This window comes from Ptiloglossa arizonensis, chromosome 2 (genome assembly GCF_051014685.1).
Source record: "Ptiloglossa arizonensis isolate GNS036 chromosome 2, iyPtiAriz1_principal, whole genome shotgun sequence".
NCBI lineage: Eukaryota > Metazoa > Arthropoda > Insecta > Hymenoptera > Colletidae > Ptiloglossa > Ptiloglossa arizonensis.
In genome coordinates, this window is record NC_135049.1 from 2,593,229 (window position 1) to 2,615,194 (window position 21,966).

Consider the following 21,966-nt stretch of genomic DNA (forward strand, 5'->3'; position numbering starts at 1 on the left):
AAAAGTAAGAAATCTGCAAACTGATAGACAATATCAATAACAGAAAAAAAATACTAAAATAAAAGATTAGTGTACTTTATGAAAAATGAAAAATCAGAATTAAATATACAATATTTTCCCTTAATGAGTGATACAGTATTAGATATTTCTTCTATAATACTTCATACATAATGCCAAGAAAGTATATATTTCAAATATTTGATATGCATTTGACAACACTGTGTATGTGATGATTTCAAAATGTTTGTTTTTCTGAAACTATTTAAAATAATATTACTTGAAGCAATAGATAAGAATATTAATAATATGATTTTAAATGTTTTTGTATTTTGAAATTTTAAGCACTATTAAAATTTACGTACAAATTATGTGGTACAAATAAATGTTTATATAAAAATTATCAAGACATAGAAACGATAAAATACAATTGATACTGAAAGTATGCTAACAGAATAGTTTTCTTCAGTCTTTATGTATTATCCTAACAATTCGTAGACTTATTTAAAATTTAGTAAGGTTAAACCAAATTTGTTACTTTGAAAATGTGCTTTTCAACGACAACCTCGTTTTCGTAATATTTTTTTGTTTAATCGATCATGTCGTGATTCTAAAATATGCGTCCCTGCAAAATTTTAACACACGACGTAAGAAAAGAAACGTGATATATCTACTATGGACCAATGCCAAACGAGTACACATACATGCTTCATGCGTGCAAGAGCGTTATATTTGCGTTTATCCAATGCACCTGTACAAAGAGGCAATATGAAATATTTAATATTTTTTCTTTCGAGTAAACGTATGTTTTTCACATATACGAATGAATTCATACACAGGTGCCTATGTAACGTTCTCCTCTTTTTTCTTGACATCGAATAAATGGTAATTGCGAGCTACATGTATAGAACGTTGAACGTGCCTGTCAGTATTACGCAAGATCACTTTCAATTTTATTATTCCTATATTTGAGACTTGAGACTGCTCTTGCGTCTCATTATAATTTAAATGAAACGTTTTTATACGACGAATGAAAGCTTTACTACTATAAGTTTTAATAATTATTTAACAACTAACAGTATAAAATTTTCATTTTACGAAACAAATATCAATACTTATTAATTTCAAAGAAGTATAAATAGTATTAATTTATAAAAACATAGTTATACTAAAATAATATTAAAACATATATCTCTCAAATTGCAAAAGTTATATATAGACAAAAGTAATACCAGGAAAATATTTCGCAAAACAGTTATGCAATAATACTACATTATACTTAAGCTGAAGTTAATTTCTTACTTTTAGATGCTTATCCTCAAAATATCCATATGTAATATCAGAGAGTACAGAATATTTCGCTCTACGTGCACTATAACGTGAAATTTTATATAGCATACGAAACAGTCTTTTAACAACTTTTACAAGACTGAAAAGTCATAGAAATATTTCGTAGAAATACCATATATTTACCCAGGATTAACTTAGGTAACAGCAAACATTAACTGGTTGACATTTTGTTTAATACCAATAAGTTAAATTTATTGTATAAAATATACACTGAAAACATAAGTTAAATTTCAAGAAATATTGAGATGTAAAATATATATATACTAAATATGTACCAAATGATCGGTCTGTACTAAATTTTCAGATAAAATATTATTTTAATAAAGTAAGTAATACTTTAAATAGTTTTATTTCAACTTTCACTTTGCTTTAATTTTTCAGTAATTCAAATGTATATTTTTCCGAATACATGTAAAGTATCTTAAAAATCTACTATTTCAACTAGTACTTTACTCTACAGATAATTACACAGACATTACTTTGATGCTCTTCGTTAATCAGTAAACTTTTTCACATCGTAAAAGTAGGTTCGATTAGCTTCAGTAATTACCGTAAACATTCTTCAAATTTCACCCCCACATCTGACAAAGATAATACATTGCTATTACCCAAATAAAAACTGGTCAAACAGGGAACTACAAAAATAGGAAGTTGGTATACATAAGAAACTGTAAACAATTACTTATATTGCTATGTATAGCATTTGTTCGTATTACAAGTAACTTGAATGTCCAACTCTTGTGCCGATAAAAAAAAAGGTACGGTAATTGTGAAAACTTTTAAGTTATTGAAATGTATACTTTTACAGAATGAATTAAGTCATTTTATCTTTGGTATTTCTCTAGAAAATTAGCACGTGTATTATCTACAAATGTATAAAAATAAATGTAAAAATATTAATAACACTAATATTAATTTAAATAAATATGAATATCAACAAGATATGATTCTTATCTAAATTAGATAAAAGAATAATGAATATGATATAATCATAGTAATTGGCATTTAAAAGTCATAACATTTTTCACTTTTCTTCAAAAATGTCAGTACAAATTAAATCTCTAGTAATTCCGAAATATTATTTTTACTACCATCGCTAATATTTTTCAGTTAAATTAATTCAATTAAATAATATTGTTCGATACTTGAACAATGTAAATGTCCTATTATTATCTGGTAGTGGTTTAGAAGAGTGAAAACATAAACTTACTGAAAAACTATAATTTTCAAATACATATACATCAATTAAGAAATATCAGGAACTCTTATGTAGGTCAATAGTCCACGGGAATATGAAAGTATGTCTCATGTCAGTATAATAGTTACGATGTATCAAAGAAACTCTTTCGAAAAGACTAACTTTTTACCGTCAGCTATGCAAGATTTATCAAATCGTTATGAAATAAAGAATAAAATAACGTTTCACCGCATTATATATGCTTTTACATCAAGATAGTTGCCTAATATTTATCTAACTATTTATGAAACATTCTGTATAAATAAATTCGAACATTGTTATATAACAAATCCTATGATTATAAAACATGAATATGTTACTTAAAAACCTTATTATAAAAATTTATAGCTTCCCAGTTACATTAGTTAATACCAATACTATACATACTTATTAATAATGTATCTTTTATAAATTATATACATGTTTCGATAGAGAAAAATTTTATCATAAATATGTGTGTCCATGTTTATCCATATAGTGCATAAACAATAAACATATTAATATCTCCAGGTTTGATTTTAGAGTTTCTTGGAAGCTTATATTTACGTATCGTTGATTTTCTGTTACATTCTTCACCAACGATGTTCGCATTTAAAAAACTGAAATTTGACGCATTGTGTTACTTTCGAATAAAAGAATTAATCTTTTCAAAGTAGAGATTTAATTTCAACAGGTGAAATGCACATAAAATATTTAATTTTCTTACGCATTTACAACGCCAATTATTTAAATATCATAGGTTCAAATAAAGTTTATTCCCACAAACCAAGAAAACACATTGGTCTCTGTTCTATATAAATTTACTTTGTATTGTGTAAAATACACAAAATAATCAAAAAAGATGATAAATTACTGATTTTTTAATAGAATAATCTATTATACTGTATTCACATAGTCTTAAATTATATATAATAATGACGATATATATAATTATATACACTGGGTGTCTCATTTAAAACATTACTAAGCTATTTCATCTGAAAGTATTAAGAAAAGGAATAAAATTCTTTTTCTTATATTTTAGAGAACTCTAAACACTAAAGCTATTCATATTATCTATGGATGCCATTATTCCTTTCATTCCTAAATTATTTAAAAGCTGTGAAATATATTACTTTCCATTTTTGTAGATATTAGGTATCAAATAATCAATTCATCTAAATATTTTGACATTTTGAAAACATTCAGACTTTTTTCATTTGAATGAGAAAATGCTAATTTGTTAAAAAAATAGAATTTATATCGAACATTTTATAAAAAAAAACTACAAATATAAAATACACATTTAGCTAACATTTATACATTTATTTTCTTTAAAAAAAAGTTTAGAAAACAACTTCTTTCTTTGGATAAGCATAATTCCACATTACTTGCGCCTTCCTTTTTTTTCTACACGCTCTGGATAATGTCCTACATTGTCATTGCGAACATAGTCGATAGGTCTTACTGCCACATGATGATAACGTTTCTTGTTTTATTTGTTAGAATCAGATGGGTCTACTTCTTTTTCTTTCATCCGGTTTGTCGTATTTCAATAAATCATGTGTAATTATTTAATTAATATCGACTAAACACATGGAATCCAAAAAGTGGTGAAACATTCAAAAACAATACCGTTTTATCATGAATTTTGCATGATATAACTCAACTAACATATCTAATTATGGATGGCAGTAACATTCTATTTCATAATTCTAAATACGTAGCCATATCGCTACAGTGGGAATCGAAGGGTTAAACTCGACGATGTCATCAGATATTTGAAAGAATGTCAGTAACCGATTTGATAAATGTTAACCAGTACGTATACGACATTTTAAATGTTTAATGAAATGATATGCAACTATTGACGTGTTAATCCTGATATGTTTCAATTTACATTATAAAATTTTTCTATTTTTCCCTACAATGTAAAAAATAAAAAAATGTTTAAAATAAATATTATTAAAGAAACTACTTTAAAATATAAATACTTATAAGCTATTTTACTTAACATATTATAAAATTTCATATGGAGAAACCCAATAGACCGTGCAATACAAAAAAAAGTATTTCGTTACAATTCCTGACAATTTCGGATGAAACAGCTTCTTTGAGATTCACTATTTATAAATATTGTAGAATAAACGAATTCAATTTTATATACAAATGTCCAAGAATTGAATGATCTTCTAGTGCCAGTATATTCTACGAATACAAATAAGGAGCAATGTTTTATATATAGACATAAGTCCAAAAATGTATTGCGAACCGAACGAGTACTTTTGTAATGAGATAAAGATCACCTTATAAGACCAATGAGGAAACAGTATTTTCTATAAAAAATGACAAACATTTATGTTTCCTTAACTAGATTAGACATCAAGTGCTTTTCAACCGCCGTGAACGTGTATGATTTCCATAAGGTAACTTAAAATGTTTACCCGTATTTACAATGGTATGTATCATTACTATTTACCTACACTTTATATTATTATAGATACATGGTGTCGGAGGTAGTATAGTATAAAAATAATGATATATGACATTGCAGAAATGACACTTTCAAGTGCAAAGTTTGATTGTTTAAATTTTAAAATCGAATTAGACGTAACTGGCAAAGTAATATAAACTTAAAAGGGAAAATATGAATACATTTGTAATCCAAGATATTTGTATCATAACTATCAATATGAATGCAAACCACTTAAACCTACTAATAATTAAAAAGAGATAAATGTTTGAAAAAACTTTTTAGAAAAATCATTGGTCAGATATATATGATGTTTTTATAGTTTCATACTCATAGCCAACAATTAGACCTTATTCGTTCAAAAAAAGCTCTTATAGATCGCGACATTGTCTTGTAATTACTTTCTTATTTTCATTTACATAAAATTCTAACAAGTTTCATTTAATTCCAATTCTTCGGACCAATATTTACAACAAATTTATTTTTACTCGTAGAAGATATCGGCATACAGTCAAATCATTTAATTTTAATACGCCTTGTATATATAAAATAAGTTTACGTAAAATTTACATAACTTTAGCAAGGCAGGACAGAGTATTATTAGTAGCCACGTATAAGTTTTATAACGTATAAACATTGGTTAAATGTTGATATTCAATAATCGATTATTAATACATATAATGTAGATATAGGTGTCGTTCAAAAATACCGTATATTATACTGACATTATATAAAATATAATAATCGTATATTATAAACTTTCTGATTTTTACAATTTTACAGTTCTCATTGTTGGAACAAAATATAAAAAGCTGAAAAACAAATTTTGTTTCTATTGGAATACTTTACATGAAGGAAAAAATTGTATTTATCAAGAAAAAACTAAGAGGATCCAAAAAAATTAGTCAAATTCAAAATGTATAAAAAAATTCTACAATTTCAAACATCAATATTGAACAACTTCGTAATAATACTTAAGAATAATTAAAATAATATGAAAATGTTCTTTATATCCAACACGATTCTCTTGTATCTACGATATACATATGTATGTTTATAAAAATGCTGTACTACACTCGGCTGCATAATATGTATTGTGTGCTACATTAATTAAATTTTATTATGTATGTAAAATCATCACTTTGCGTGCATATATATTCATATACTATTATCTCATGAAAAGTATTTTTCAATTTATTGGTAGTTTTGTTACTTTTTATTTATCCATTTTGATTTATATTTTATAATTTTACTTTATATTTGTTAAGAAGGGTACATTAATAGCCCATCGTGGTACCCACTTGTAATATACTAATATTCAATTCATTTTCATAAAGAATAATAAAATTAAAACCATAAAATAACATGTTAATTGTAAGATGAAAAAGTATCTAAGTATTTTGTTTACCGTGCAATTGAGGGTTATGAATAAAGGAATCTTCGATTCGTCAATCTCGAAACGTGGAAGAAATAGTTGAAGTATGTATTTTCCAATACATTAACTATATATCAAAGCACTTCGCATTAAGTTTGTAATTAATTGATAAAACATGAAAAAAATTTTAATAATTTCGGTGAAAAAATTTGTCAATAATTTTTACAAAAATTAAACGCAAAATGTAATATGATGTATTTCTATGTGTGTTATAAACTTACTAACAAATTTAATTAATATCAAAAATTGTTGGTAAGAATTATATATAAATTTTCTAATATATCTCATACTATAAAGTTTACGTTAAATATGTAACCGTAAATGTAATACACGCTATTAAAATTGTGTAACTAAAAATATTCTCGTTTCAAAAATTGCAAATTCATTAAATAATCACAATAGCATTCAAGTATACTACATATAACAAAGAAAAAGAATATATATTTGCAAGGAAAAAATCGCGGTTGCGATAACATGTTACGAATATAAGCAAAGAAAGAAATAAGTATAACATCACGTATACATATTTCTGCCGGACAACATATAACCTCATATTACGTAGATACAACAAGTACGGTGACGTTTGCGTATTGCAAACATGTCTTCCGTACATTGATTATATTCCCACCATTTTATGTATAATCAGCTTCACATATTCCCAATATAATGAACACATATTGTATTTATATTACAAATACAAAAGAGAAGCCACGTCGACAAATTTCAGAGACCAACAGGGAGATTACAACTTCACTTTAAAAATGAAGTAAAAATTGAAGAAAAAGCATAATACCATTTTGGCGCCTTGCACCGTGTATATTCTGTCGACGATATGGCGCATACAGCAAAAACAGACGCTTACGTTTAAACATACTGTGCATGACACTCCTCCTCCCCCCACCCCCACCCCCTTTAACACCAACCAACTCAATTATTTTAAACAACATAAACTGCGTAATGCGAACTCCACAAGATGTATATCATTATAAAAATGCTAATGAATCGGTACGTAAATATGCCACTGTCGATTATGTACATCCAACTCTCAATACTTCGAGAATTGGACGTGAGCGGGAAATGAAAAGCAACGCAATATATTGTAAATTACGCCATAGATAACAAATTGATGACTAAAAGTCCCTCTTATTTTTTACAAATTTTCTAACTGCTCGAGGCTCACCGTCATAATCTACGCGTCAAGTGGTAAATTATTCGTTATAAAACCATGACGGGTACTATAGTGCAAGATCCCATATATGCCAATGCATGGCGCAAGTAGCCAAACAGAGACGGATCGTACGCGGGCTATAGCCTTGACGGCTGATTTATGACGAAACACCCGTAATATAAGCCACGCCGACATTTTACGTTACAAATCTAGAGTATCTATGTTTTCACGATAGTAAAAACTGTCACGCAATATTTCTTCATATATCAGCACATAACGATAACAAGGTACACGAGAACCTTCTTGCTAAACACATCTCCGGGCAGCCATTTGCTATGACGGTTGTGTAGAAATAAAAGGTATATGCACAGTACGCAGCACAGTAGCACTTCACCGAATGTTTGCTCATATTACGCGTATCATACGGCGGTGATAGCCTAGTAATCAATTGTTAGTCGCTGAAATCTGTCAATGCTTAAAAAGAAAAATATTTAGATTTTTCTTACCTGGACAGTCCTCTACAGCTAAAAGGATTCTCAGCTTCGAATATCGCGACCCCACGCCACTTGTGCGGCATATGAAAGTGTATGGGGAAAATCTGTATTACCATTGGCTTATTTCAGATAAGCCGCAAAAAGTAAGCCAATCAGCATCAACCTTTTATGTTTTGAAGCGTTTCTTTTTACCCCCCCAATAAAATGTCTACTGGTGGAAAGGGCGGGAAAAATTGTGCGTGGAAAACCGTTTACGGTATATTGTTAATTTCGTACTAACCAATGTTCATTTTACTTAACCGAATAAACGCATTTTTTGTAATAAAACTAGTTTACTATTTTTAAGTTGATTAATGGTATCTTTTGACAAATGAATGATTTAAATTATTAAGGTTAGGGTTTATTATTATCGTAGATGGCGTTAGATTCCGTAAGCTAAATGTTAAGGCACAAATTACAGTACCACCAACGTGATGCAACCAGTACTTAATATATTTCCTGTCATTTAAGCAAATAAACGTTTTCTGTTGTATTTATGTACAAATTCATAAATATGTTGAAATACTTAAACATAACTAATATTATATTTTTATTAAATTATACATTATAGAACATCTATACTTAACAATTTTTAATGAAAATTATATTTAAGAATCATATTTTATTAAAGTTAATAAAAGATTAAATTGTAGAAATTTTATTAAATTAATATTTATTAAACAAAATATTCTTAAAAGTATTACAAATATATATGTGACAATTTCATAAATAAAAGTTCAATTGATGTGACATTACAATAGTAGCAATTTCTAATAAATATAATTTATATTAAATAGAGAATTTAAAATATTAAATTACATAAAATAGTTCAAAATTATATACTAGGTTTGATATGTATTTTGAAGGTTAAAGTGTACTTTCGTCTAATTTCTTATTGCAACATGCCAATTACAATAATTCTTAAAATAATGCGCTAATTTCTGTGTTCATAAAGACCTAAGATTGCATATACTACACGTGCACACACAATTGAAATAAATTTCCATCTTACAGAAGAGTATTATGTTCCATTAATCTCATCTAGAGGGCCAGAAGTGAGAAAAGCGCGAGCTTTCTGCTACGAATACATTTTAAGGTAATATGGTGGCTGTAAATGTCTGACCTCTGTTAGTGGCGCAGAGAAGTTGTGTTTCATTTTAGATTTGCTAGAGATTTTTAAGTAAGAGCAGCTTGCTGTAGAGGGACTCAGTTTATTTATGCAGGATATGAGTTTTAAGTAGTTATGGAATTTGGAATGTTTCGAATGAGTATTGTGATTAAGCGATAAATTCAAATCACTTCGAACATAATTTGAAACCTAAAATTGTTGAAATTTTAACCATCTTGAAAATTTGAAGAGTTTCAGCAAAATTTGTAAACTTAATTAAAATTCAATACCTTACAAGTATTTTCATTACTTTTATACAGGCAATATTATCGACATAAAATATTTAAAAAATTTGGAAAATTGGAGTTATCAACACCAAATACACTGATTTAAATTATTCGTTTTTATAAACATAAATCCTCAAATTACCAAAAGAAAGAAATTTATATTCCACAGTAGTCAGTATAATAAATAGAAGTTGGTTTACGGTAAGAAATTTAATCAAACGGTGTAATGAAGACAATCTAGAAATACATCCTATAGGAGGATTCTTAAATTATTTTATTTTTCATCGATAACTATGTGTAAGTTGGTAGTTCTGAATGTTACTGAATAGGAATTTTTCAAAGTGCTCATTCCACGTATATATAATGTATATAAACTATATAATAATACACACACAGTTGTGTAGTCGTGTGATTTAATGTAGTAGTGTAAATAATAAAACGCGGTGAAGTCGGGTGAAGTGTTATGCCATAGAACTTCAAAGAAATCTTTATAAACAAAAACATATTGCAAAGAAATAGTAGGTTTAAATGTTTGCATTCTACAAGATTCTTGAAATACTCGGTGCAGCAGATATATAAAACTAAATCATATGTTATATTGTTTGAAAGAAAGAAAGTGAAATATTATGCGACATCGCTTAACATCGGGGTGTTCGTAATACGCAAACTCTGCTATTTAAATTATCGATTTGTAAGCTTGAATCTTTGCATTAAATAACAGACTAGATACCGCGTAACAAACGTCACCATGAACAAAGAAATAAATTTCGTTCCTAAATCGTGAATGACAAATGAAATTCGATGAGAAATTATGACTGTGAAAAGCAGACATCGCCAAGTGTATTTTACTCTGGGACACGCCGTTTTTTGACGCAAACACATACGTCGTGACATTTCGAGGTTGTTAAAGTTCTACATACTCTTCATACTGATTTAGTTGATGTTAAGAATAAAAAAAAAATGAATGGATTCAGTACCGGTGAAGAAGATTCCAGAGGAGCTGCTGATCAAATTTGTTGCCTTGTAGATGAGGGTGAACGATGCACTCGGCCAGCTGGCAACGCTTCTTACAGCAAACGTATTCAAAAAACTGTAACTCAACGGCGATTAAAACTTAATCTCGATCAAGTGGTAAGATAATAATTATGAAAAATTGCATTAAAAGTCATTTACAAAATTCTTTCTCTTTTACATTTATTTTAAAGTTATATTTTTTCACACGATTTGAAATATTATACATTACTAATGAAATTTAGATTATTCTGTAGAGAACAGTGGATCTTTGGTATCCGTAGTGATCAAATTTTTCAGATTTTTCATGGGTAATTAAAGTCAGTGAGCAATGAACAAGGTCACAGTGGTATACACAGTTTTTATTTATTTACTTTTGGTATCATAAATATATATAATTAAATATTCCTAGATGACCGATATATCAATGAATAATTTTAAGCACTATATATAGCCCATATAATTAAAAATAAATGATACAAATTATTGGTTTTTAATGCTCCAGTTTATGTGGAGTTTATCAGTATTTTTCTATTTCATTTTGTAACTATCCATGTATAATTAACAAATCAAAGTAAATTTTTTGGGTACTAAGGTTTAACTATGTATGATTAGGTAAGAGTCTTATATTATTGTATATCTGATTTGTCAATAGGCACGTCATATATACATTTGTGATTATCATAAACAAGTAATACAATGTGCAAGATCTAAACAACAGCAACAGCGCAGACGTAAGGATTCAGAAGAAGATTCAGGTGAAACAGATAATGATCTTCCAGAGGTCGATCTTTTTCAATTGCAAGTTGGCACATTAAGGCGGTACAAAAGGCACTATAAAGTTTCTACACGTCCAGGTTTAAATAAAGCTCAATTAGCTGATGTAAGTATATTAATCTTTCATTTTTTAAATATTTACTTCAATCTATATTGTGACATTATTTTTTTTTTTCCATGAAAGCAAAGTTACAAAAAAAAGTGCAGAATATAACATTGTATGGGGGTATGATTGTATTATTAATAATTATTTGTATTTGTTGTTTCAGACTCTTATGAAGCATTTTAAGACCATCCCTGTAGTTGAAAAAGAAGCATTAAGTTTTTTCTTTTATACAGTAAAAACCAATGCAAATAAATTGGATCAAAAAAATGGTTTAAGTAATGATACTACATAGCCTAGGCTTTATTTCATGAGTTTTGTTATTATAATAATATTTTACTAGTGAGATCAAAAGCATATGTATGGATTTTTACTTGTTAATAGACATAGGTATTTTGTAAGATCTATGTATAAAATACACAAAAAAATATATGTGTAACAGTACATCTTAATATACTATTTATTTACATCAAAGTTTTTAATTATTACTTAATAAATGAGGTAAATATATCTTGCACAGTTGTTTTCTGAATAGTTGCTTCTATTAATTTATATTTACCACATTGTATCTTTTAACTACTTGCCGTACTTTGACGAGTCTGATTTATGATAAAAACTTTGAACATCACGAATCTGACTCATAGAGTCAAATGCGGGCCAAACACGAACATCACGAGTCTAACTCGTAGAATGAAGATCGTGTCACATATACTAAAAATAGTTTGATGGAGGGCATAATGATTGAAAAATTTGAAACCTGAACAATTGCCTCAGTAAAGAATCTAATTAAATTTTTTCTTTACAATGTGCTATTTACTTTTAGACGTCGTATTATTACATTCCTTCTAACGAAATCACACTTGAAGACGCTCAGAAGACTGTACTTTCTATATGTGTATTGTTTATGTATGAAATATAGTTCTAAAATTGTTATTTGTTATTTATTATCTATTTTGAAGGATTTATAGTATTATTATTTATATTTTAAAGAATTGATTCTTTATGTGCTGTTTACTTTAGTATAACATAAAATTTAGTAATATAAATTGTATGTATAAAAAAGGAAAAAGAATTAAATTAATGTTGAGGTTTACAAGAACTGTTGCACGTAAAAAAAATAAACGTATAGCTACATCACCGGTCTTCGCACTTTCGCTCGTATTGCAACTGTTCTCGCGTTTCACTTTGATCTAGTGAATTATTTTTCTTCGTTCTTTTTTACTTCGGCTGTAATTTCAATGTCACTTTCTTCTTCCTCCGAGGATTCTGACATATTCCACGTATTAGGCCCACCTTCACCAACTGATATATCCTATAGAAATAATTTGTAAAGTATATGCAAATTATTTTAATTCCATTTCATTTTAATTAAAGAAATACCTACAGTATCCATTACTAATTCAGCAGAACCTTCTCCAGGTTTTATAATCTTATACTTATCATTTTCATCTTTCTCTGTATAAGTTTCTACATAAATGTTACAAAATTACAAATCAAGGTAATATTACGTAAAATGTAAAAATGAAAATACAAGTATATAATAAAATCATTTACCATCAGTTTCGATTGTTTCCATTTTACCCCATTTACGTAGTTTGATACTAATGTGTTCACTGTTCATAGTAGTCAATTTTTTCATTGTTATACATTCTTTAAAACGATTTGTGTTACGATCATCTTTCTTATACCTACATATACGTGTAAAGTTAAAACAAGTTAGAAGTACCATTTTAAAATAATTACAAAACAATTAATATAAATTTGTAAAGTAAACCTTGCTTCTACATCATGTATTACTGCTTCTTTAATCTGTTTCAGTAATGTAGCAGCATAGTTTGCTGCATAATAAGAAACTGCTGATATGACATCCTCCACAGTCATAGTTTTTGTCAAATAATTAAAATGCAAACTACAAACTTCTTTGTATGAATTTATACCAAGAGTCAGTTGAGCTACTCCAACTCTTTCTTCTAGATATGTAGGGTCCATAATTGTATTTCCACTAAAAATATAAAATTTATTTAGAAAATATGCATATTTCAATTTATTTTACATCATACAATTAAACTATTTAGAGGTACTTACCTTTCGAATGTTATAAAAGAGACACAGACTGGATAATGATATAATGTTAAAGGCAAAGGATCTTTTTCAGAAAATGGATGTATTATAATATCTTCACCAGTTGAAGTTACATCTGGCCTATGAAAATGCGAAAGAGCAGCTAATGTTGCAATAGATGCACAGTCAATTAAATTTCCATCATGATTAATAATATTAATATCAACTCTTAAATTCCATACCTATAATCAAATTAATTATTTAAACGAACATATAACATTCAATTTCATTCATAAGAATGTATAATGTACTCATTAATTTTTCATTAAATTATTATAACTATTATTTGCAAAGATATTAGATAATATTTGAATTCTGTATAATATTTTCAATTTATACATAACTACTGACCATTTTATCAGCTACAATACATAAGGATTCTAAATCTATACACTTTGAATCTTTGAAACACTTTTCAAGTTGCCTGCTAATCAATACTGAAGACTCAGATTGTTTACCACCATCAAAATGTTGTGCAGCCATTGGATTAAGTTCAACATTTATATGTAACATTCCTTCATTGGGCCGAGAAGTCTTAGGTTGTTGAATGTTAGATGTTACTTGTGCAACAGCTCTGTAATAAAACGATCATAGACTTTATATCTATTTCTATAAAATTAAACGAATTATGAAAATTACAATGGAAAATAACAATGTAAATATATATAAAAATCATACATTGTTAGATTTATATAAAGGTTCTAAAAACCATAAGAAACATCAAATCTAATTTTAATCAAACCTTGTTTGCCCAAGTAAAACCATACAACTACCCCAATTGGATCCAAAATAAATGTTAACAGGTCTTGCTTCCAATAAATTTCTGCCATCTAATCGCTAAAACACATTGCAATAATTTGAATGAATTCAATTACATGTGCTTCTTTAAACGAAACAATGAAATATCACCAAAATCATACCGTTCCTTGTTCCACTGATTTATTTATAAAATTTCTTTCACAATTTGATAACAAAATTTCCTTCATGATTTCATATATTTACTTACTATTATATATTAAATATGTAAATATTCAAAAAAATAAAAATTTTCAAAATGAATATAACCTTGATCCAAATATCAGTACATTTTATCATTTATGTTGCACTATAAAAATTTTTTAATTTTGCACGATCAATTATAATATGAATTGTTTGTTCGTTCAATTATATTTACAAAACATAGTAAAATTATTATTAAATACTGTTTTAAACAATTTCTTAGTATCGATAGTTAATAAGTAAACGTCAATTTGTTAATCGATATTTTCTTTGCGAGAGAATCGATGTAGTACTTAAATTACAGTACATAGAGTAATTTAAATTTATAAATTTAAAATTTATTTATATTATTGCAGAAAAATGATAAAAGTGTGCAAATACAAGATTGAATTAGATAAATTTATTAATAAACATATCAATCAAAATACTAATTTAGTTCTCATTTAATAATCGTCAACATAAGATCCATTCGCATGTGCTTCTATCATGTTCCCCAAGGCAATGTGTCGAAAATATATGAAATGATTTAAAAATTAGTTAAATTTGTTAACAATTTTTTTGTATTTTATATAATTTTTACACATTTCCGTTAAACAAAAATAAAACTTAAGTAATAACAAATTCGTAAAAGTAATTTATGAACTTTACGCTGCTCTTAATTATTATAAATATATAAAGACCACGTTACTTTGATGATTATATTTTTTGAGTATATGAGATTTTATTTCAATCAATATGGTATTATCTGAAATTATACGTATTGATGAGGTTTGGAACCATTCACTTTACATATGAACTTCCCTTAATATTTCTTTCATTAAATAGTTTTTTAGATTTTCAACAATTTTAATATCATTTTGAGAACAGAATTAAAAAATAAAGAAGAATATTTAATGCCGAAATGAAAACTTTAAAATTTTGATGAAATTAAATAATGTAAAACAAACAGTGAGTATACGTGCGCGCGCGCATTATGTATGATATGCACACCACCAAGTAGCCATTCCCGGTTATATCTGCTTCAATTAGCTTGGTTTATACGATCTGTTTTTTAACGTTGAGTCCTGTCGTCAATAATCCGCGTTCTATGGTTCAATAACTGACTAGTATTGTATCAGTGAATATTCGGAATTTCAATAAATCTGAATTCCAGTGTTTAATAAAAGTAACGTTTAAATATCGTACGTGTTCCGTGTATAATGCTGATCACGGTACGCGTGATACGTACAGATAGATACGTATAGATAGGACCGATCTGTAGAATGAATACTTAATAAGTTACTTTCCGCGTTACTTACAGTCGCTTTTCACAAACACCTTTGCAACGCTGTCTGTCATTTATTATTGGTAAGTTTGATCACCAACTACATGTCGGACTTAATTTTATTTCGCTTACCACTCTCTAACTCTTTTGAGTCGTGCACCTCGCACTTCGCGAAAGGTAGCTTTTATTTTGTGTTGTAGCAGCGATTGCCTTTGTACGTCATCTGTAGGTAAATATCTGTTACATTCATCTTTTACTTTCATTACTTGCGTATCTCTATTATGTTTGAATATTTCATTATTTTCATTCGTTTTCTTATTATCATCAATATTATCCTTTTATCTTTTTGTTCTCGTTGAATATATTTTCGTTGCAAAGTATTTGATGTTGCGGGCATACCTCTTTTCAGTTTATATTGTAACGAAGAAATATATTCTTTTTACGACATTGTTTATTCAAATTTTATAAAAATATTATCGAATACTATTATTACATGTGGTATGTAATTATACTTAATATGTGGTTCATGATACTTATAAAAACGAAACATGCGTGTTTCGGCATTAAACAATTTTAAACTAATATTTGATAAATTGCCAGGATTTAAAGTAAATTGCTGCAAATATTACTAATAAACTCAAATAATCGGATGTAATCTTTTTCTATTAATAATTGTATGATATTAATAATGGATTTATTAAGGAACAGGGAAAAGTATGTTATACTTCTTCATTTATAATTCAATTTGTATGTGTATTATTATTCTAACACTTAAAAATTTTCAACTTTGTTATATTTGTTCTACAGAACTTGGGAAAATTACCCATAATGGTATTTTGTTAGGGTCGTGACAATAGAGTATTATATGGTTCGCATAACTATATTTGTGGTAAGTAATATTTAATTATTATTATAGATTATACACAAGTTTCAAAATTATGTATTAAAAGAAGTATGAAATTGATATAAAATTCATAAATTTTGTTTATATCACTGTTTTGAATATGTTATTATAAATATATTTAAGATCTATAGTTATCATAGAAAACAAATTTATTATTAATATGGGTACAAGAAACTAATTGTTGACTTTTAAATATTTATATACATATGAATATGTGTGTGTATATATATATATTTTGTAGCTTCATACTTAAATACATATAGATGTTGGTCCTTTATTAAATTCTTTTATTTTCATTTATAAAATTATTTAATGATATAAAATCATATATATATATAATTTAATTATTTAAAATGTAAAGGAATAAATATATTTTAGATTATTGTAATTTTGGGAAATATATCGATTTGTTGGGCAAAGGATATTAAACAAAAAAATTTGTTAATCATGGAATCGACTGACAGAAAGAATGTTTACCTTACAAAGACAGGTGATAATTCTTTGAATTCTGGAATGAGAGACACAATGATTGTTGGACAAACAAATATGACACCAGGTAAAATTTTGTTATGGTTTAAAACATTTATACTAAAAATTTTGTAAATTGCGTTATTAAATAATAATGCCTTATTATAAAAGTATAATATTTTTAACTAGAACAGTTTTATTAATTTATGAGTTCATACACAACTAATTGTTTAACACTCAGAATGCGGTGAACCTGTAATGAAACCTGGAAATGTATCCAGTGTTTCAAACAATCAAGCAAAATGGTCAAATATGCAAAGTAAAAATTTTATTATTAATGCAGTACCAGTAAAAAATGAAGTAAGTTTGTTTTGAATAGTACAAGTAAAATTTTATATAAATGCAGTGTACGTATTAACAGAATTATGATATATTGCTAGATCGTACACCTTGAAGATGGAGCACATTGCAATAAGAAAATGCATTACTATGATAGACATTATGGTGGCCATGATGAAACAGAAAAACCAACACGTAGAGGAACAAAAAGATACAGAGATAAAGATGCACCAAAAAGAGCATTGTATGTATCTACATATTGATTAGTGTTCAATGTTTTGTTTGTAAATATTATTTCAGGTCTGCATTTTTCTATTTTTGCCAAGAACTACGTGGAAAAATGAGAGAATTACATCCAGAAATGGGAGTAGGTGATATTGCCAAAGAGTTGGGTAAACTATGGATGAGTACAGATCTTCAAACTAAATCAAAGTATATGGCAATAGCAGAAGAAGATAGAGCCAGATATGAAAGAGTAAGTCAAATTTGGTAAATTTATAATTTGTAAACTTGAAGAAAGTTTTAAATTAATATTTAATATTGATTATTTAGGAAATAATTGCATACAATAAAAGAGTAAAAAATTATGATCCAGAAGAAGTTGGGCCTGTGTAAGTTTTTGAATATATTAAAGAAGAAAGGACAGTATACTTTGTCCTAAGTCAAGCACTCGCCAATTGAAAATATATAACAATTTTACTAATAGTTTAGTATTGTCAATCGTTGTATATATTATGTACACTATTGACATTAATCTCTAAAAAAAAATTACACTTGATATGAAATTTGGTTGCAATTTTTGGGAATACTGTTTGGAAACAATTATCGTTCTGTATTAATTTTATAATTGGAGATACTATTTTTTTGTGAATAAGGTGTGCTAATATATTTACAAACGATACCTAATACAAGTAATTATATTAATATCAATAGTAATAATAATGAAAACTATGATGCCGATGATAATAATAATATTATTATTAATGACGATGATAATGATAATCTATATTGCTATTAAATATGTTATACAATTAAAGCACAATAGCAAGTAAAAGTCAAGCAGAGTGAGCTTTGTACAGTGCACTTGTCTTGTCTAATAATGCATTATTCATGTTTATAACGAAAAAACTAGATATCAGGGATTATTTATATCTAAAACCCTGTATAGTATACATATTCCATGTATTTTGTTCTTTTTCCAATAAAGGTAAAAACATTTAAAGTATCTTTGTATTTTTGTTTTACATTTCAGTTAATTTTGTGATTTTAATATGTACATATAAATGTATTAAAAAACACATGATATTTGTTATTAATAGATTTTGTTTTAGTCAATTTATTTCATTTTTTTTTTGTAGAATTACACACCAATTTCCTTGATCATAGTATACATTTTTTATAGTAAAAGTAGGCACTTCTGAACATAATTGTGTTAGTTCACCTTCTTTAAATACATGGTAAAATCTAAGAAAGTCTCCTCCTCCCTTCCTTTTCCAGGGAACAAGCATATCGGTAGACATAAATTGTGTGCGATTTTCGTGTACTGGTAATGTTATACCATATTCTGTCAATTTCTCTTTTGAAAAAGTTTTATTTTTCTTTTTAGTTGTACTATATTTTAAATAAGCTGTTTGAGCAGAATTCTTTTCCTGTTCTATTGCCCATACATAAATCAAACACTTTCCATTTGGTTTAAGCACTCGTGCTAATTCGGAAATTGCTTGCTTTCTCCTTTCATTGGTTGAAAGATGATGAATTACTGCTATACTTATTGCTGCATCTAAACTATTATTTTTATATGGTAAACATAAACAGTCAGATAAAAAGACTTCAAAACTTTTATTGCGACATATTTTCATTAAATTTTGACTTCGATCACATCCAACCTGCAGTATTAAGCTTTTTTTACTATATATGATTTTAAGAATTTAAAATTACATGTAAATTTATTATATATAAACTTTGAAATATGATAGTAATGTGTAGTGAGATTAAGTAATAAAGTAACAATGCATACCTTAAATATATGTTTATATTCATGGAGATATTTGCCATTTCCACAACCTACATCTAAAAGAATGTCACCTAGATTCAATGACTGAAGAAATGTTGATACGTTTGGCCATTGTTTATGTCTTGTTTCATCAAAATGATTTGAAATCTTTTCATAAACCTATAAATCAACTTGTTTAATAATTTCCTATAAATAAAATAAAATGAAGTATAAAATAAACTTTACAACATACTTCATGTACATAAGAATTTTCTATTCCAGTGGCTGTTTTATTATCAATGAGGGTAGTGGTATAGTTTTTTTGTTTGTCACAATATTCTGGAAAAGTACAGCAACAATCATCATCCTTCCTCACTTTTCGAAATGTGAACGATACCCTCGTATATCGAGGCTGTGTTGTAATTCCATTTATGGTTTCTACTATATCATTATGCCTAGGACAAATTCCATGTGACCATGCATACCGAGCTTCCCCTGACATAATTAATAACGAACGGGATGGTAAAAGAATAGCAATTCTCGTATCTTTATGTTTAAAATCCATGATACATGCTGAACCCAATGACAAAGATAATATAGTATCTTCAAAGATACTATGTGTATCAATATGCGGTGGAATCCCTTAAATTGTAAAACATTATAGTTATCTTAGAAAGAAAGTTATAGAATGAATTTTGTAAAATATACCTTGACCAGGTAAGTAGCGATTGATTGTTAATTGATCAAAATCATATGGCACATTGTACTTTTTAAATAGTACTTGCAAAAATTGGTAGTCTTCAGGAATAGATACGATAGATTTGTCAAGATCCACTTTATTTGAATCATATTGAAATTCATACCCAAAATGTTTAACTTTTCTATATTTTAAATCCGATGATTTCGATACTAGAAAGTGAATGATTAAACACAATAATTACAAATTCATGACATCTAACAATCTGAAATGTTTTCTCATAGAAACTATAAAACCTTCAATATACCTTCATTGCTCCAGTTGATTGTATTTAACAAAAACTCTTCTTCTTCTTCGGTTATAATATTTTCTATTAGTCTAAGCCCAGGAGGAAGATCAGAAGATAATCGATGGTATGCTAAATCAGGAACTAAAACGAAGTTATAATATATAAATTTTGGTATTTCAATTTGTTTCAGTATGTAAAAAGATATAATATAAATTCTGTCATAAATTGTATTACATACCTGATTCTGTAAATGATGCATATAATAGTACATTTTGTCCTGTAACTTTAATTTGACCGTGAATTTTGTTATATACATGTTCTGCATCTTTTATAGAATCAAATTTAATAAAACAATATGATTTATTTGGTACCATTATTAAATCATAGTTGCTGATCAATGGATCTATAATATTTTGCAATGTTGCTCTTTGAAATCCAGTTACTAAACCGGCATTACAAATCATCACATACTACAAAAAACAATAAAATGAAATATATATGTGGTATTTTTCTAATATCAGTATTGCTACAGATTATACTACTTTTATTTGAGAAACCCACATTTGTTACATTGTCACAACATTTAATATTCATGTCTCTTAAAAGCCTGTGGTATGCTCGTTTTTGTTTACGAAAACTTTTTCTAATTAACTTTTCTTCCATTATTTTTGGGAGTATCGAATCACATTCAATTGATTAATATTCTGTAAAGTAATAGATATTTGTATAGATTTTATTATAAATTATATATATGTATTTTTATTAATTTAAAAAACTATCTTTTACGTTTGCAACAGTTGAAATTATATATAGTGTTCACCGTGTAAAATTTAAATACAATAAAGAAATTTAGAAAGTATTTTATCATATTAGAATTACGTGTTTCTATAATACGAATATTTGTACATGTAAAATTACAAAACTAGAATCAATATAACGATAGGAATCATATTTAAAAGTTGCAATTTTTATTACATATAAATAATAAGAAATATAGAAAGAATAAGTAAATATTCACACAACAACTGTTTACGTCAATTTAGGTTATAAACATTTTAGACAGGTCTATGATAACATATTTTTCCCATGGATAATATTAAATATATATTTTTTTCTATTTGACCAACGGTACCAGTCAATATAATACCATTGAACGAAAACAATTTATCTGAAATAAGTTACGAATGAAAGAATTATCTACTTTATCAGACATTCCACGGGACTTTGTGCTAAGCAAGTATAGACGAAATATAAAATAGACATTTCACTCGGAGCCAATGATTCACGACGTGAGAAAGGAGAGTCATTAACGTTTGAATCAATTAAGACTCTTGTCGAGTGTTCATCTTGGGAATTGGTGACTGTTAAGAATGTCAAGATATAGAATAAATGTTTCATCTTACGGAAACAGATGTCGCCAAAAATCAAGCCATG

General features: G+C 27.3%; 4 protein-coding genes across 11 annotated transcripts; 2 read left to right on the forward strand and 2 right to left on the reverse strand.

Moving 5' to 3' along the window:
• Positions 1 to 9,977: 9,977 nt before the first annotated feature.
• On the forward strand, positions 9,978 to 11,902 carry Sap30 (SIN3-associated polypeptide 30). The gene is made up of 3 exons (XM_076303965.1): positions 9,978 to 10,698; positions 11,234 to 11,461; positions 11,625 to 11,902. Exons 1-3 carry the CDS (start codon positions 10,528 to 10,530, stop codon positions 11,751 to 11,753), a joined length of 528 nt encoding a protein of 175 aa, XP_076160080.1. The 5' UTR covers positions 9,978 to 10,527; the 3' UTR covers positions 11,754 to 11,902.
• Positions 10,925 to 15,995, reverse strand: Rrp45 (exosome complex component Rrp45). Of its 2 annotated transcripts, none has more exons than XM_076303960.1 (8): positions 15,569 to 15,995; positions 14,322 to 14,416; positions 13,931 to 14,153; positions 13,544 to 13,761; positions 13,233 to 13,460; positions 13,013 to 13,146; positions 12,843 to 12,925; positions 10,925 to 12,770 (listed from the first exon to the last, which is right to left on the reverse strand). In XM_076303960.1, the coding sequence occupies exons 2-8, from the start codon at positions 14,342 to 14,344 to the stop codon at positions 12,657 to 12,659; spliced, it is 1,023 nt and encodes a 340-aa protein (XP_076160075.1). In that variant the 5' UTR covers positions 14,345 to 14,416; positions 15,569 to 15,995; the 3' UTR covers positions 10,925 to 12,656. The 2 variants fall into 2 exon arrangements, with proteins under 2 accessions (XP_076160075.1, XP_076160074.1); XM_076303959.1 differs by lacking the exon at positions 15,569 to 15,995 and adding an exon at positions 14,500 to 14,738.
• On the forward strand, positions 15,582 to 18,778 carry LOC143143081 (high mobility group protein B1-like 1). Of its 3 annotated transcripts, XM_076303963.1 has the most exons (8): positions 15,582 to 15,925; positions 16,443 to 16,556; positions 16,650 to 16,731; positions 17,125 to 17,302; positions 17,456 to 17,574; positions 17,655 to 17,797; positions 17,854 to 18,028; positions 18,106 to 18,778. In XM_076303963.1, exons 3-8 carry the CDS (start codon positions 16,708 to 16,710, stop codon positions 18,166 to 18,168), a joined length of 702 nt encoding a protein of 233 aa, XP_076160078.1. In that variant the 5' UTR covers positions 15,582 to 15,925; positions 16,443 to 16,556; positions 16,650 to 16,707; the 3' UTR covers positions 18,169 to 18,778. The 3 variants fall into 3 exon arrangements, with proteins under 3 accessions (XP_076160078.1, XP_076160077.1, XP_076160079.1); XM_076303962.1 differs by lacking the exon at positions 16,443 to 16,556; XM_076303964.1 differs by lacking the exons at positions 15,582 to 15,925; positions 16,443 to 16,556 and adding an exon at positions 15,955 to 16,071.
• Positions 18,779 to 18,828: 50 nt separating this feature from the next.
• Positions 18,829 to 21,953, reverse strand: LOC143143079 (tRNA (carboxymethyluridine(34)-5-O)-methyltransferase alkbh8). 5 transcript variants are annotated; one of them, XM_076303957.1, is made up of 8 exons: positions 21,936 to 21,953; positions 21,094 to 21,236; positions 20,771 to 21,002; positions 20,551 to 20,673; positions 20,255 to 20,455; positions 19,800 to 20,188; positions 19,571 to 19,726; positions 18,829 to 19,439 (listed from the first exon to the last, which is right to left on the reverse strand). In XM_076303957.1, the coding sequence occupies exons 2-8, from the start codon at positions 21,193 to 21,195 to the stop codon at positions 18,885 to 18,887; spliced, it is 1,758 nt and encodes a 585-aa protein (XP_076160072.1). In that variant the 5' UTR covers positions 21,196 to 21,236; positions 21,936 to 21,953; the 3' UTR covers positions 18,829 to 18,884. The 5 variants fall into 5 exon arrangements, with proteins under 5 accessions (XP_076160072.1, XP_076160071.1, XP_076160070.1 ...); XM_076303956.1 differs by lacking the exon at positions 21,936 to 21,953 and adding an exon at positions 21,566 to 21,716; XM_076303955.1 differs by lacking the exon at positions 21,936 to 21,953 and adding an exon at positions 21,551 to 21,716.
• Between the last annotated feature and the right edge of the window lie 13 nt (positions 21,954 to 21,966).

Coding starts and splice junctions, on each gene's coding strand:
- Sap30 (XM_076303965.1), top strand. CDS start 10,528: ATGAATGGATTCAGTACCGGTGAAGAAGATTCCAGAGGAGCTGCTGAT. Junction 10,699..11,233: donor AACTTAATCTCGATCAAGTG/GTAAGATAATAA, acceptor ATTTGTCAATAG/GCACGTCATATATACATTTG. Junction 11,462..11,624: donor ATAAAGCTCAATTAGCTGAT/GTAAGTATATTA, acceptor TTGTTGTTTCAG/ACTCTTATGAAGCATTTTAA.
- LOC143143081 (XM_076303963.1), top strand. CDS start 16,708: ATGGTTCGCATAACTATATTTGTG. Junction 17,303..17,455: donor ACAAACAAATATGACACCAG/GTAAAATTTTGT, acceptor TTTAACACTCAG/AATGCGGTGAACCTGTAATG. Junction 18,029..18,105: donor ATAGAGCCAGATATGAAAGA/GTAAGTCAAATT, acceptor TTGATTATTTAG/GAAATAATTGCATACAATAA.
- Rrp45 (XM_076303959.1), bottom strand. CDS start 14,565: ATGAAGGAAATTTTGTTATCAAATTGTGAAAGAAATTTTATAAATAAA. Junction 13,461..13,543: donor TCTTTTATAACATTCGAAAG/GTAAGTACCTCT, acceptor TTATATTTTTAG/TGGAAATACAATTATGGACC. Junction 12,926..13,012: donor GGAAACAATCGAAACTGATG/GTAAATGATTTT, acceptor ACATTTATGTAG/AAACTTATACAGAGAAAGAT.
- LOC143143079 (XM_076303957.1), bottom strand. CDS start 21,195: ATGGAAGAAAAGTTAATTAGAAAAAGTTTTCGTAAACAAAAACGAGCA. Junction 21,003..21,093: donor GTTGTGACAATGTAACAAAT/GTGGGTTTCTCA, acceptor TGTTTTTTGTAG/TATGTGATGATTTGTAATGC. Junction 20,189..20,254: donor TCGCTACTTACCTGGTCAAG/GTATATTTTACA, acceptor TTACAATTTAAG/GGATTCCACCGCATATTGAT.